Source organism: Pipistrellus kuhlii, unplaced genomic scaffold (assembly GCF_014108245.1).
Source record: "Pipistrellus kuhlii isolate mPipKuh1 unplaced genomic scaffold, mPipKuh1.p scaffold_m20_p_12, whole genome shotgun sequence".
NCBI classification, from domain to species: domain Eukaryota; kingdom Metazoa; phylum Chordata; class Mammalia; order Chiroptera; family Vespertilionidae; genus Pipistrellus; species Pipistrellus kuhlii.
This window is the reverse complement of record NW_023425427.1, coordinates 25,725,203-25,739,910: the sequence shown is the minus strand read 5'-3', so window position 1 is coordinate 25,739,910 and position 14,708 is coordinate 25,725,203. Positions and strand designations below refer to the sequence as shown.

Genomic DNA, 14,708 nt, shown 5'->3' with positions numbered 1-14,708 from the left:
CAGGTTATACTCATGTGCATATGTGAGGTATTGTTTTACTGAGATGAATCAACAGCATTCAACAACTTAGTACAGTGTTTTCACCCAAAATAATAACCTGCATTTCTAATCAAACCGATTGCAAAGAAGTATTCACAGCAAAAGCAGAACACTGACTTAAGTGGTGGGGAGCCCTGTACCCCAGGTGTTCTGATGCCATCATGGAAATTCCATCATTGCCAGAAAGCATTCTCTCCCTTACCTCCAGGGTCATGTTCACGGTACTGATGGCCACCTTTATTTCTCCATCTGTCAGTTCTTTTAGGTCCTTCAACATTATTTGTTCAATACTTAAACCTGTGGATGAGAAGGGAAAATAGTATGTTAAATTGTGGAACTTTTTTCCCCCTAGTAATTTCAAGGAATAATTAAATTATTTATCCTGTTAATTTCAATATTTCCCCACTAATAATGCAATATTTCCCCACTAATAACACACACACACACACACACACACACACACACACACACACACTAAGGCAAACATCACTTTAGTGACAATATTTGCATCATTTAGGATCCCAGCAGGTAAAAGAATTCACCACTCATAAGCCAAAAGAAGACTATTTAATGGTAGGACACTTATAGAGCTGTAGACAGGACTGAAAGAGAGGATAACCATGGTGAGAGCCCAGAGGCTGGCAAAGGAAGTGAGATCTGGACCTGCAGAGGAGGGGCGTCAAATCAGAAAGGGAGCCGGGAGGAATAAGACAGCCTCTTTTCTTCCGGAGACCCGCACACCCTGCCTCTTACTAATTCTTCCCATTTACCAAACCCAAGCAGAAGGCAATAATCTCCAGGGAGCCCAGAGCACACAAGGGCAGAAGGTGCAATGGAAGGAAGTGGGCAAACAAAACCTATCCTATCATACCCATTACTTGGCAATCTGGCCAAATAATACCTAACAAGGCAATGATTTGCTTTTTGGATGCATTTAATTGAGCCCCAGGTTTTCTAGTATGATTTTATTAAAAATGCACTTTATAAATGTGACCCATAAAACTGTCATAATTAACTTGGTAACCCTTGTAATAGGCTCTGACATAGGAGATACTGAATTACTTAAACTATAGGAGAAATCTGGAGTGGTGAAATTATCCGGACTGCATAGTTGTGGTTGGCTGACCAATGTGTTTCCATGAAGTCTGTGGCCAAAACACAGGAAAGGGTCTGGCTTGACATTGAATAACCTCGCCCTCGGTTATTCTGTCTGACTAGAACTATTCTCTTGGGAGGAAGACCCCTCAGAAAACCCAGCAAAGCACATACACCCTTCCCAGACGCATGAAGACACCAGAGCCGATCACTTGCCTTCCTCCCAGTTTAGAACGCAACCAATCACAGCAGTCTGGGAAACAGGCACTAAATATGTTTCTTTGACTCGAAGATTGAAAGGCCGCACTCTATCATACTGCAGTATGAAATGATTTATCGACCATGTTTATAAACACTTAAAAGTTTGGCCTAGTTTTAAAGATGAATGATGAAATACACACCATCGTGCAGCTATACATACCGTATCATCACACATGTGCATTTGTAACGAAGAGTGTGGAACCCACAGGGCCCCACCCACACTTGCCATTGCTGTGAGCCCAACTTGACACTCAACCAGTAGCACCTGCCTCTCCTTTCCTGAGGGCCTACTCTGGCCACTAGAGGCTGCTCTGGGGGAATGGACAGCCCCAGGATCTGAGTGGCCATCAATATCCCAGTGGTATATTGGTAAATGTTAAATAATCAGCAACAAAAATTGATCTGTGGTACAGGTAGTGTCAATTTCTCTGGTGTCAATACGTCTACAGAGAATGCTGTCATTGCTGCCAACCTAAGAATGACCAACTCACAAAACCCCTGAAACTAACCATCAGCTCCTGGAGCTCCTGTGAACAAGTTCCAGCACACCACTGCGCTTGCTCACTTGGGATAACACTGAGGTGCAAGTTTATACTCTTTCCCTAGTTGGATGAAGGCCTGATTGCCCATGGAGCTAACGCCACCCCCTATCAGTGTTCTCTGGGGTCACATCTCTGATAAACTGCATTGCCTCAGGCCCTGCCCCTGGGCGATTCCAAACTAATGGAGAAAGCTTTGCACCTGAAATGTAGGTTGTCTGGGTATAAATCCGGGCCTGGCCACCAGGCAGGTGTGTGTGATGCAAAAGCAATGACGCCTCTCTCTGCTCCAATATTCTCACCTAGAAACTGGAGATAATAACAGGATCTGGCAGGGTTGTCGCACAGACTCAGTGAGGAATTCAAGCAGTTATGCCATCAGAACCTTACGTATCTTAGGCACTCAATGGATTGTTGCTATTTTTTATTTATTATTATTATTATTATTATTATTATTATTATTATTATAAAACAACTGATCCAGGGGATCCACTGTACTGAGGAAGCCTAAATTGGAGAACAAGTCTATCTATTCGGCTGTCTTCTCTTTTATTTTATTTTCTAAAATTAACTGATTTACAAAATCTCATTGTGTTTGACATTGCTCAGGTTGGAGATTTCATGTCATCATCTGGGGCGGGCATGAGACATGTGAATTAACCACACACCCAGACACGAAGGCCTCAGAGGACAGGCTGCCTGCAGGCTGCCTGCTCCCAGGTGAGCTGACACCAGGTGCCTGAAAATCGTCCATAAGTGTGAGCAACAGGGAGCAAAGTGCAGGCGGAGTCAAATTCACCTTCTGGGGCCTGGCAGCACTCCACCCCACACAGCAGCCCTGCTCAGAGCCGCGGCAGAGCCGAGACGGTCACTCACCCTGAGCCCCCGCGTGGCTCTCCTGCAGCACTGTGATGATGTCCTCTCTGGGAGGTAAGCTAGGGAACTTTTCTTCCAGGATGGAAAGAATTTCCTCCTGCTTCTCTGAGATCTTCTCGGATTCCATGGTCATGTGCTTGAAAAGGATGCTACCTAAAAGGCAGGAATAAAACAGCCTTAAACGTTCCGCCCAAGCCAGGAAGTGGCCAGGAAAAGCAGTGTTTGCTGGCCCTTCCACCTCTGCTTTCACTTCTGGTTTCTGGCTGGAGTAGGGGCCTCCACAATGTAGGATTCAAGAAGTGATTTTTAGAAAACCCATCGGTTACCATCTGCCCTCTCTGATTTTCACCAGATATTAATCTCTACAACTTAACTGACCATAGCATGCTCTATGACACAGAGTTTTATGGATAAAGGAACAAAATATATAGCTTCTCCCCACCCCACACAAATACATAAAAATGGTCAATGTTGGTTTTACATCATTTCAGAATAAAAGTTAATGGTAAGCCCAGCTGGCATGGCTCAATGGTTGGACATTGGCCTATGAACCAAGAGGTCACAGTTTGATTCCTGGTTGGGCACATGCCCAAGTTGTGGGCTCAGTCCCCAGTGTGGGGCATGCAGGAAGCAGTCAATCAATGATTCTTTCTCATCATTGATGTTTCTATCTCTCTCTCACTCTTCTTTCCTCACTGAAACAATCTCTCTCTCCCCCCCCCCCTCTCTCTGTCTCTCTCGTCCTGCATTATTTATTTCTTAAGTTAAAGTATACCAAGTCCAGGCAGAATAAAGCTTTTGCATTGCATTTCAACTGCAGTAAGACTATACTGGAAGGAGAAAGTCCCCTTTCTTCATCCAGGTTTTTAATACAACATTTATATTCACTAATAACCTAGCTTTTAAATATGTAAAGCAAAAATTGACAAAACAGGATGAAGAAAGATTAATATGCAGTCACTGTGGGAAATTTTAACACAATTGTCTTACCAACTCTAAGAACCAGTAGAAAAAGTATATAAAGATGTAGAATATTTGAGCAACATGAGCAACACATTTGACTTAATTCACATATATTGAACATTGCTATCAACAATGACAAATGAAACATTTATTCAAATTGACCATCTGTTGAGTCATAAATCAAATAAATCAAATATTAACAAATTTCAAAGCATTGCAATCAGTTATATTCCGTGACCAGCACACAAACAGTCTGAAAATCATAATAAAACAAAACCTAGAAAACTTCCAAGTCTTTGAAAATTAAACAATGCATTTCCAAATAACTCATGGTAAAAGAATCACAACATAAATCTATACTAATAAAAGCCTAGGTTGTCCTCATGCCCTCACGTCGTCACAAGATGGCCACCACAAGATGGCTGGGGGGGAGGTCAGTTAGGGGCGATGAGGCCAACAGGGGAGGGCAGTTGGGGGCGACCAGGATGTCAGGGGAGGTCAGTTGGGGGCGATTGGGCTAGATGAGAAAAGGATGCCTGTGATGACTATTTCCATTCAGTAGGCACTGTGAATTCTAGCCAGAGCAGTAAGGCAAGCAAAAGATGTAAAGCGGCTGAAACCGGTTTGGCTCAGCGGTAGAGCATCGGTCTGAGGACTGAAAAGTCCCAGGTTCGATTCCAGTCAAGGGCATGTACGTTGGTTGCGGGCATATCCCTGGTAGGGGGTGTGCAAGAGGCAGCTGGTCGATGTTTCTCTCTCATCGACGTTTCTAGCTCTCTATCTCTCTCCCTTCCTCTCTGTAAAAAATCAATAAAAATACATTTTTTTAAAAAGATGTAAAGCGAATGTAAGTAAAGGGGTAGGGGGTGGGGGTAAGGAATAAATACATCTTTCCTAACAGATGATATGTTTGTGTCCATAAAAAATAAAAATAAAAAAATCTACAGATAAGCGTAAAATAGTAAGTAAATTTAGCATGTTGGATATAAGTATAATAATACAAAATATGTAATTCTATAAACAATATCAACTTGAAAATCAAATTTAAATATTAAAAAACTGTAATAGCACCAAAATATAAGGTGCTTAGGAATTAAAAAATGTGCCTGGCTTACAATCAAACCAATAACGCAATATATTTTTTTATTTGAGGATCTTAATTTTTAAAATACATACTATAGAAAAGGGATACCCAGAAGTTAATCTAAGAGATATTGCACTAAACAGAGTCCTACAGAATAATCCAATGAAAAGAGATCGACTCTGGTTGGTGATGAAATGTGACTTGACAATTAGAAAGGAGATGATGTACTGACACAGATGGAGAAAAATAACGAGCATCAAAAAGATAGTCACCACACTCCGAGATGTTTCTACTGCATAAGAAAAACAATGGCCCAAATTTATCCAAGAGACTCATCTATAGAAACTTTTCTTCTTCACATTAGAGACCCATTCAACTACATACTTAACTGCCTATCAGTATCAGAATATGCGGTAGCCAAAGGCACCTCTACAAATTTAAACTTGCTTTTTATTTAACCTCCAGCAAATTCTGCACAACTCAAGAACTACTTAAACCCATACACTGTGCCCAAAAGCATCCCAGCTATTCATCGGTCTGGGAGAAAGAACAACAAGCAACAGAGAAAGCAATTATTATAAAATAGTAACAAGCATTTCATTCCATTAGGAAAAAGTAACCTGCAATAGTCTTTGTTGAAAGAATGCAGAAGTGAAGGACCACTTGCCAAAAGCAATTGCAATACATAAATATTAAACATGATCTAACGAAGCCAGAAGTTGTTTGGGGAAAACATTCACCAGTAAAAAACATATTCTGCAGAATGAACTCTTAGCAGAAAAGAAGGGACTTAAATCTGATTCTTGTTACACCTGGGATAGACTTTTTTCATGCCAAAGCAAAAACATTAAAGAATGAATAATAGAGGGAGGGAAAGAGGAAGGAGAAAAATGTAGAAAATACAACGTAGCTTACATTTTTGGCTGAAAGGGGATGAAAAATGAACATATTATTCAGTGCTTAATAATCTTATAAGTTTTAAATGTTTAAATTTAATAAGGCTCATTTTTGTATGACAGAAGATGCTCTGAGGTTGGAGAATTGTTCTGGTTTTATATTTTGCTGAAAAAATAATTTCTTTCCCCTACCCCCAATATAGGCCTTTCTTCTTCCTAAGCAAAACAAGCAATGTAATTCCCCTGGACTCTGAACCATTTCAGGAGAGGGATGATTCACTCTTTGGGCAAGAGGGGAAAAAAAAAAAAAAGCTGGCCCTCTTCCTTTCCTATTTGACCTCCTTAAAAGGACCTTTTTGAAGCTGTTAGTCCAGGCTACTAAAATAGCAAGGAACTATTCTTTATTAAAGTTCAAATGGAGCTGCCAATAGAAAGGAGAGAAATTGTTTCCTAAAAATCAAAGAAACAATTTCTACATCCTGTGCTAAGAACAATTGCTATTGTTTCACAGTTCATATTGAGGCTTTGTCAAGGTCTTATACAAATACATGTGAAAATTTTTTGAGGAAAGTGTTGTCTTAATGGAAATATGCCTGGTAAAGGGCTGAAATCCCATCATTGCCAGCTGGTTCCTCACACACACACACACACACACACACACACACACACAATCACACACACACACACACACACACACACACACAATGGGATGATTCAGCAATTTAATGTTCCTCAAATTTGGCAACAGTCCTCTAGTACACATCTCTGGGGAAATAAAAGAATATGGATTGAGGAGTCTGGAGGGTTTACAGTAATTGTTTGCTTTGGGCACAAACCCCAGGCATAACCAAATATCAATGTTAGGCCACCATGACTATGTAATTTGATTTTTAGATAGTTCAAGCTGCAGCTTGTCTGAAAATGATACAGATCTTGGAAGCAGACAGTACAAGGGAGAAGAGTTGGGAGAGGAAGGGATGACAAAGAAAGGAAGGGAGGAGAAAGAAAGCAAAGAACAAAGAAAACCACAACAGCAAAAACAGAGATAGAGAGGGGGTGAAGAAGTGAATAGACATTTCCAAAAACCAGGGTCGTTTATGATCTCATGTGAATGAGCACATTCTCATAGACAACTGAGACGGGGAAGTATCTGACATATTGTATTCAGTTCCCATGCAAACTGCTATTACCGGTATATAGTATGTTGGAGGATGTCTATGACCTTATTAAGTGTTGTTGTTTTGTTTGTTTTTTGTTTTGTTTTTTCAAAAAGATAGATATAAGGAAAAAACACTTGCGATTTAGACTTTTTTTATTTTATTTTATTTATTTATTTATTTTGTTAAAAATATATTTTATTGATTTTTATACAGAGAGAAAGGGAGAGAGAGAGATAGAGAGTTAGAAACATCGATGAGAGAGAGTCTTCGATCAGCTGCCTCTTGCACACCCCCTACTGGGGATATGCCCGCAACCAAGGTACATGCCCTTGACCGGAATCGAACCCGGGACCCTTCAGTCCCCAAGCCGACGCTCTATCCATTGAGCCAAACCGGTCCCGGCTAGACTTTTTTTAAATGAAGTTCTAGTATGTGTGTTTTAGTAATAATGCAAATATTGCAACATTTCTACATTTTCATTGATTCCAGAAATCTCATATCCAGAGTTTAAAACTGAAAATTATTCACTCCTTCATTTTTTAAAACTATATCTTGATCTCATTCCTTTCTCTACATGGTTTTGTTCCCTGATGGTGACTTTGTTGTTGTTATTGTTGTTTTATATTTGTATAAATAACTTCAAATATTCTATGGAGCCTAACTGGTTTGACTTAGTGGATGGAGCGTTGGCCTGAGAACTGAAGAGTCCCAGGTTCGATTCCTGTCAAGGGCATGTACCTTGGTTGCGAGCACATCCCCAGTAGGGAGTATGCAGGAGGCAGCTGATTGATGTTTCTCTCTCATCGATGTTTCTAACTCTCTATTCCTCTTCCTTCCTCTCTGTAAACAAAAAAAATCAATAAAATATATTTAAAAAATATTCTATGTAAGAAGAGAGGAAATGAATAATGAAATAAGTAAATGGACAGATGATAGATATTGAAAAATGCATATTCCTTTCAGCATAAGAGGCTAAGGGGCAGACTTAGGGCGCTCTCCAAGGATGGAGAGGATCAATATCTTGGCCCTTCATAGCACACCCGTGTGCCTCTGTATGGTGTGTTCTCAGATCTGACCCTGGGAATGAAAGGTAACCAGCAACCCAACTGATTATTTAGTTCTTAGCAAATTCAGATTTTGGGGGTACAAAGCTCACAATAATATATTCCCTACAGAGTTCTAACTATGAAGCTTTTTAAAGACTCTTCCAAGTCAGCCATCCATATCTAGTCTCACAACATCTGGAAGTAGACATTTTTCCAAGTTCTTTAGGGGAAGGGTGTGCACAGAAATGGTGCATTCCTTCAAGACCTGGAAGAACGCATAAAGACAGGTTCTAGAAATGTGTGTCAAATTAATGATCATTTTGATCGCCCCAAAATACAAAATAATATCGTAGCTATTTACAGAGAAACACTTTAGAAAGAGAACTTTTTATAAAAAAATAAGGATTGCTAGAATTATTTATAGGCACATAAAAAAAAAACACACCTCCCTTTAGGTTTAGAGTTAGCACATGACTGGAAAAATATGAAATCTAGGTTTGAGTTTAGTGAATAATGAAAAATTTAACTTGATTTCTTTCTTATATTTAAAATTCAGTACTTTTTAAAAATTGCCCATTGCCCTTATGAAAAGTTGAGTTACCTCTTTAAAGTCACACTTCTACCCTCACCAGTTTAGCTCAGTGGATAGAGCGTTGGCCTGCAGACTGAAGGGTCCCAGATTCGATTCTGATCAAGGGCATGTACCTTGGCTGTGGGTACATCCCCAGTTGTGCAGGAGGCAGCTGATAGATGTTTCTCTCTCATCGATATTTCTAACTCTTTGTCCCCCCACCCCTTCCTCTCTGTAAAAAATCAATAAAATATGTTAAAAATAAAATAAAATAATAAAAAATAAAGTCACACTCCTTGGATCACCATCTGTTAGTTCCTTCTGGGCAAGACGATTCAGTGACATCTCCTCTCCCCTCCACATACACAGCACACACGTGCACTCCTGCCCATCTTGGCAAAAGGTCTCCAGAGCCTGCTTTCTATTCACATATGCCACCTCTGTCTCCTCCTCCCAGGCTCCAGTGGCTCTGACTCTCATCACAGTATCAGTATTGGCAGTCTTCATAGGCAGAGGCACTTCACTTCCCACATCCCAGTTTCTGAGTGACAATGAAGTGATTCCATTAGACTGGCTGCTTCCTAGCCCCACTTTAAGCCCAACCCTATGAAAAAACCTCTGAAGATAAAAGCCAAAGTCCTTTACCTCAGCTTTAATTCTTGGTAGCTTGGCTAACCAAAGCCATGGCCACTAACAAAGGGGTCTGTATTCCTTTTAATTCCTTGCATCTGAATATTATCAGCAGCAGCAGCAACAACAACAACAAGATCACCTTTGTACCAATGTGTTACAGTTTGACTGTCAATTTTACTATCTGTAGAAAACCATGAAGATGAACCGCTCATTGACTACAATTCTTTCCTACTAAATAATACATGTATTTTTTGAACAGTAAGCCAAACCTTCTTAGTTTGCAAACAAAATATCAATCCACTTCCCTCTTGACTGAGATCCCCAATTACCTTTATTTTCCTTCTGCTCTGCCACAGAGATAAATGATTTCTGCTTGCTTAGTTTAGTTGAAGGCACAGTTTCCCATAGAGCATTTTACAGATGCCATTAGCCAGAAAAATATTTTAAATGGGTTTACCAGGGCCATTAGTTCTAAAACATTTACAGGAACTTTATGACTCAAACTTTTTTTCCTTCCAAATTGTGGTAGAGACAGAGAAAGTGAAGACAAGACTTTAAAAGACCTGAATCAACTTATGAAGGATCAAAGATGACTCGAGAATATAACTTTACTTGCTTAATTCCGCATAAAAATTAAAGTAATATCCTGAATGTGCTGATATTGCTTTCAAGTATCTTGTCCCACCCCCACTAATATGCCTCTGTGAGCTGGTTTCTCCACTATGTATCTTATTAAAACACAACATTGCTGAAACCGGTTTGGCTCAGTGGATAGAGTGTCAGTCTGCAGACTGAAAGGTCCCAGGTTCAATCCTGGTAGGGGATGTGCAGGAGGTAGCTGGTCGATGTTTCTCTCTCATCAATGTTTCTAGCTCTCTATCCCTCTCCCTTCCTCTCTGTGGAAAATTAATAATATATATATATTAATAATATATATATATATCTAAAACAACATTATCCTTATGAGTGACACTGTCATTAATTCAATCTATATTAGATATTTTAAAAGAAACAAGTTCAATGATCACATTAGAAACTATGTGTTTTACATAATTTAAATATTGGTATGCATTAGTACAAATATTGGGTGCAAAACTTAAATATTGGTACATATGGTGTTTATTCAAAACTGTGTGTAGGCATTTAACTTACAGAACTAGCTATTTTACTCTTTTTATTGTTTTGTTTACACTTGCAATCAACAATGTGCAGTTTTTATTTTCTTTTTCCTATTGTTGTTTGTTCTGATTATATTATTAAAATGTTATTCTTTGTTCAATCGAATAATAAAAATTGAGACTTATAAAAAGAATAAGAGTTGAGTCAACATTTTCTAGGTCTTCTTCCTTTTTAAATTCTTTCAGCCTGTTCATCACTCGTTTTTACTTTATTGGGTTAAATACGTCTGGGGGGGAAAAAATCTATGTCTGCCATGTTCAAGAAAGAAAAAACCAATATCAAAACCCCAAACTGTCCTAAGTGAGGCAACATGGAATGGTTGTGGCACCAAAATCAGCTGACAGCTTCCAGCTTGGAAATCACGTTTGGGAAGCAGTGGGCTCCATGGAGATAAAATAGAGATTAGGGAGCACTTGATGACTGCAGACCAGAGTGCCTGACGCAGGCTGAGTAACAAGGGAAATACATTACAAGACGGGGAGAAAGAAGTGACAATTTGACTGTAAAAGTCCATCTTGCACAATGTTGCCAAAATGAAAGATACAGTTTGCCATCCAAACAGTATTATATAAACCAAGCACGTATCAGCGTTAGCAGATATTCAATGAGGACGTGGAAGTCTGGCCTATATTCACACTGTGGGGCAAGAAACACCTCTGGGAGCTGTGAAAGGATGAGAGGAGCGCTTCCAGCTCCCCAACAGAGGTGCGGGAGTTCCATTTAATATTCTAGCCTCGAAACAGCAAAGATCCGTCATGCCTATTTTTAAATGCACATTTTTAATATTCTATATAATGCTACTCTTTAACAAACTCTTTACTCCCTGCCTCTCTGATGAAGCTTCCCGTGGTCTTTAAAGGGATTGTTAACCCAAGAATGGATCGCACTCTTTCTGCATGAGCAAGTCGAGAGACACTCCATTAAGCCTTCCAGTATTTAATAGAAAGAGTCATCTCACCTCTGAGGAGATGAGCCAGCTGCTCAGTGATGAGCTCAGGAGCCTCCTGGAGAATCTCTTTCACCACGAGGGAGGAGAAAGACTCACCGAACCCAAGCCCAGCATTGCTCTGCTCAACTGGACTAATGACTTTGACAACAGCCGATTCTAAAGCTTTGTCCTCACTGGAAAGCAAATGGAGGAGAGGAAGAGAAAGAAATATGGCATGTTTTCTTACTTTGGGAAATTACTTAATGTCTTCTCCCACACAAATGATTTCCTCTCAATAGCCAAAACTATAAGTAAGTGCATATGACTCAGAAGAACCTTATTCTATGTGTTTTCACATTTCATGTTAACTAATTATGTCCCCCAAAATTCTTAGAGTGCCTTCACACCTTTGTACTCCTCTTTCACTTTGCTACTAGATAATAATAATAATAATAATAATAATAATTGCTAAATTTGTTGAGCTTCCACTATGGGTCAGATACTGTTATAAATACTTTCAAAGTATTATCACATTTTATACTATAAAATGATCCTATGAAATGGATTTTATTAAAATTTCCACTTTACAAATAGGGAGACAGGGGAATGAAGAGGTTAAGAAATTTGTCCAAGGCCAGAAAGCCTGTATGTAAGTAGATTGGATTGGATTTAGACTCTGACAATCTGGTTCCAACATTTGCATATCCAGTCATAGTGCTGGAGAAAAAAATACCATGAGTTTATTTACTTCTGAAGAAAAATCTGGATAAAACTAACTTTATTCTCTCTTGTGCCAAAGCCAAATGAGTAGTAATGAAGGAAGTGAAGAGCTCTATTCTCAGAAAGCACTCTATTTCATAAACTATCTCAAAGCCAGAGTTCACAACTTCAGTCTCAAAACAAGCAAAGTTTTTCAATTTTAATTGGTAACAAAACTCTTCTAAAGATTTCAACTAATACATATTTTTCATAGCTCAGCCCTTTGGAATTTTTCAACTGTTTTTTTTTTTTTAAATATCTACTTGCATTTGTTGGTCTGAAAGGTTAACATAAATTTAGTAAAGCATGTGATCATTCTGAATACAGATAAAAGAAGTCAGTCAAATAACCTACCAATACCTCTCAGTCAGTTATCAATAACTGATAGATAAATATTAGTCAAAAGAACTTTGTGTTTCAAACATCATGGGGAATTATTGTGAAAACATTTTATAACTGCATACCTAACATTACAATATATTAACGAAATATGCTTTCTAAAAAAGGTTAAAAAATTAGATATTGTACATGCTTTTATTTTATGTATACTAAAGTCAATATCCACTGGTTAATGTCATCAATAATTAGCAAATTGGAAAAGTATGCAAAAAAAAAATCCCAACATCTAAAACCACTCAGATGTTTAACTCTGATTCTTCATGTAGTAGCACTAGAAAGCTTATCAAAGGAATCTTTGTATTTGGTTGTAAGGTCCTTGAGTAATTTGTCTTATTACTCTTTACATACCCTTTAGATTCTTATATTAGTTAGCAATTCTTAAGTATTGTACTTATTGAAGGAGGAAGAAAACCCAAGTTTTCATCAAAACTCCTCTATTAACTGCATGTGGTACCTTGGGTAGGTCATTTGCAACCCTAGATGAAAAGGTTTTTGTCCATGAAATAGAGTTCAAATGACATGAACTTAAAAAAAAAATATATATATATATATATATGTCTATCCTGCTCTTAAAGTATAATAATGCTATGAGTGATGAGCCAATGAACAAATGATGTTCATAGCCCATCTACATAAATTTTCATTTCACTACTGAGATTTCTTTCTTAAGAAACTCTCATTTTATTTAGTGTTTAATTTCTACTTTTCTTTCTTACCCATCTGCAGCATCAATACACACGAGAGTTGCCTTGCTACAACAAGTGTTTGAAGTGGTTTAAAATTATAATTTTGGTCAATTTTACAAGAACTTTTCACTCAAAGACGTCATTATGTTTGAAATGCCAAAGTAAAAACAGAAAATTGGCATATCCCAGATTTTGCCATAAAAGAAGAAAAAAATATTTCCTTTCCTCTGAATGTCCTCTACCTTTCACATTTCCCTGAACCACAAAAATGGTGAACGAGGTGATACTTTGCCCAGAAGAGCCTTCCTGAAAAGACCAGACCTCCAGAGCCTCACCTCGTCAGCACGTTGTTGCCAATGAGTGTCATAGATAACTTTCCTTCATCGTTCAGCTGATGCAGGTTAATTTCATCTCGGAAGATGTGGGATGATTCAGAGATGTTTAGCTCTTCCAGAATAAACCTTGTCTCGGTGAAGTAGCTGAACTCAGCCCTGGGTGTGTTCAGCACTGGCAAACAGAGAACCCCCGGGGGACTGACCTACGGAGAAAAGAGTTCATTTTCTGACAATGGCAGGAGGAAAGAGTACATCCACATTTTCTCAAGCTGAGTTCCACCAGTGAAGGGTACAAAGGTCCTTTGGCCTCATTAAGCCATTTGACCTTCATAACCAACTTTACCTAAACACCATTAGCAGAGCTTTATCCATAAGAGGCCCCTAATGTTTTTCACCCTACATTAAAATTCTCATGCCTTATTTAAAATATTTTGTCTCTTATATTTTTTTAAAAAATGTATACATTCTGCTCTTCATGGGATATAAATTCACACCTCTTTATGGAATCAGCAGAAACTTAGGATGACTGAAATAGGGCAGGTGAGGACTGTGGTGACACAGAAAGCCATGCATGTCCCATCTCCATGGGATGCCTGTCACTCAGTTCCAGCCCATTGTTTATCTGCAAAAAATCCAAGCTCAGAATAGTTAAGTCCTTCAATTACTCAAGAAAAGTTGGAGTAACTAACTGGTTTGGCCCAGTGGATAAGAGCATCGGCCTGTGGACTGAAAAGTGGTATAACTAGTATATGATTTCCTTAAGAATCCATGCCACTATCAGTCTAAATGTCAGTCTGATTCAGTCAATTCTATGTTATTGAGACAGGCATTTTTTTTCCCTAGGAACCAAAAATCCAGTTAATAAGATAAGTGTTTAATATGCATGCCTTGTCACAGGCACACTTATCTCCGCATACCAATTAATCTACCTTGTAAGGTTCAACAAATTTTAAGGAAAAAAAATTTTTTTTAAAGATAAATTTGCTATAAAGCCCGTATGCAGAAATCAGGGTACCTGACCTAGCAGTTTGGTCAGCTGCTGCCCTAAAGCCATTCTTGCCACCTCAGCTCATCCTGGAAGACTGGGTTTCATGTGAATTAAATCACTTAGATTGACTGTGCATAATCTAAGAGTCAAGGATCCATATAAAATGGGAATAAAAAATCTAATGTACTCCATAAAATTAAAAATTGTGTGAAATTGCAAATAGCACCAAAATATTCAGAATGCACCTTTTTCAGCTTTGAGAGAATGCATT

General features: G+C 38.6%; 1 protein-coding gene across 18 annotated transcripts in view; it reads right to left on the bottom strand.

Annotated features, from left to right (window-relative positions):
- Positions 1 to 14,708, bottom strand: part of PRUNE2 (prune homolog 2 with BCH domain) — a 197,586-nt gene that overhangs the window by 140,468 nt on the left and 42,410 nt on the right. For 17 of the 18 annotated variants that reach the window (XM_036433755.2, XM_036433758.2, XM_036433743.2 and 14 more), the window contains exons 3-6: positions 13,450 to 13,652; positions 11,301 to 11,464; positions 2,811 to 2,963; positions 242 to 336 (exon numbers count right to left, since the gene is read on the bottom strand). In XM_036433755.2, coding sequence (XP_036289648.1) covers positions 242 to 336; positions 2,811 to 2,963; positions 11,301 to 11,464; positions 13,450 to 13,652 — 615 coding nt within the window. Of the gene's footprint in view, positions 1 to 241; positions 337 to 2,810; positions 2,964 to 11,300; positions 11,465 to 13,449; positions 13,653 to 14,708 lie in introns of those variants that run through there. The other variant, XM_036433757.2, reaches the window with a different exon arrangement.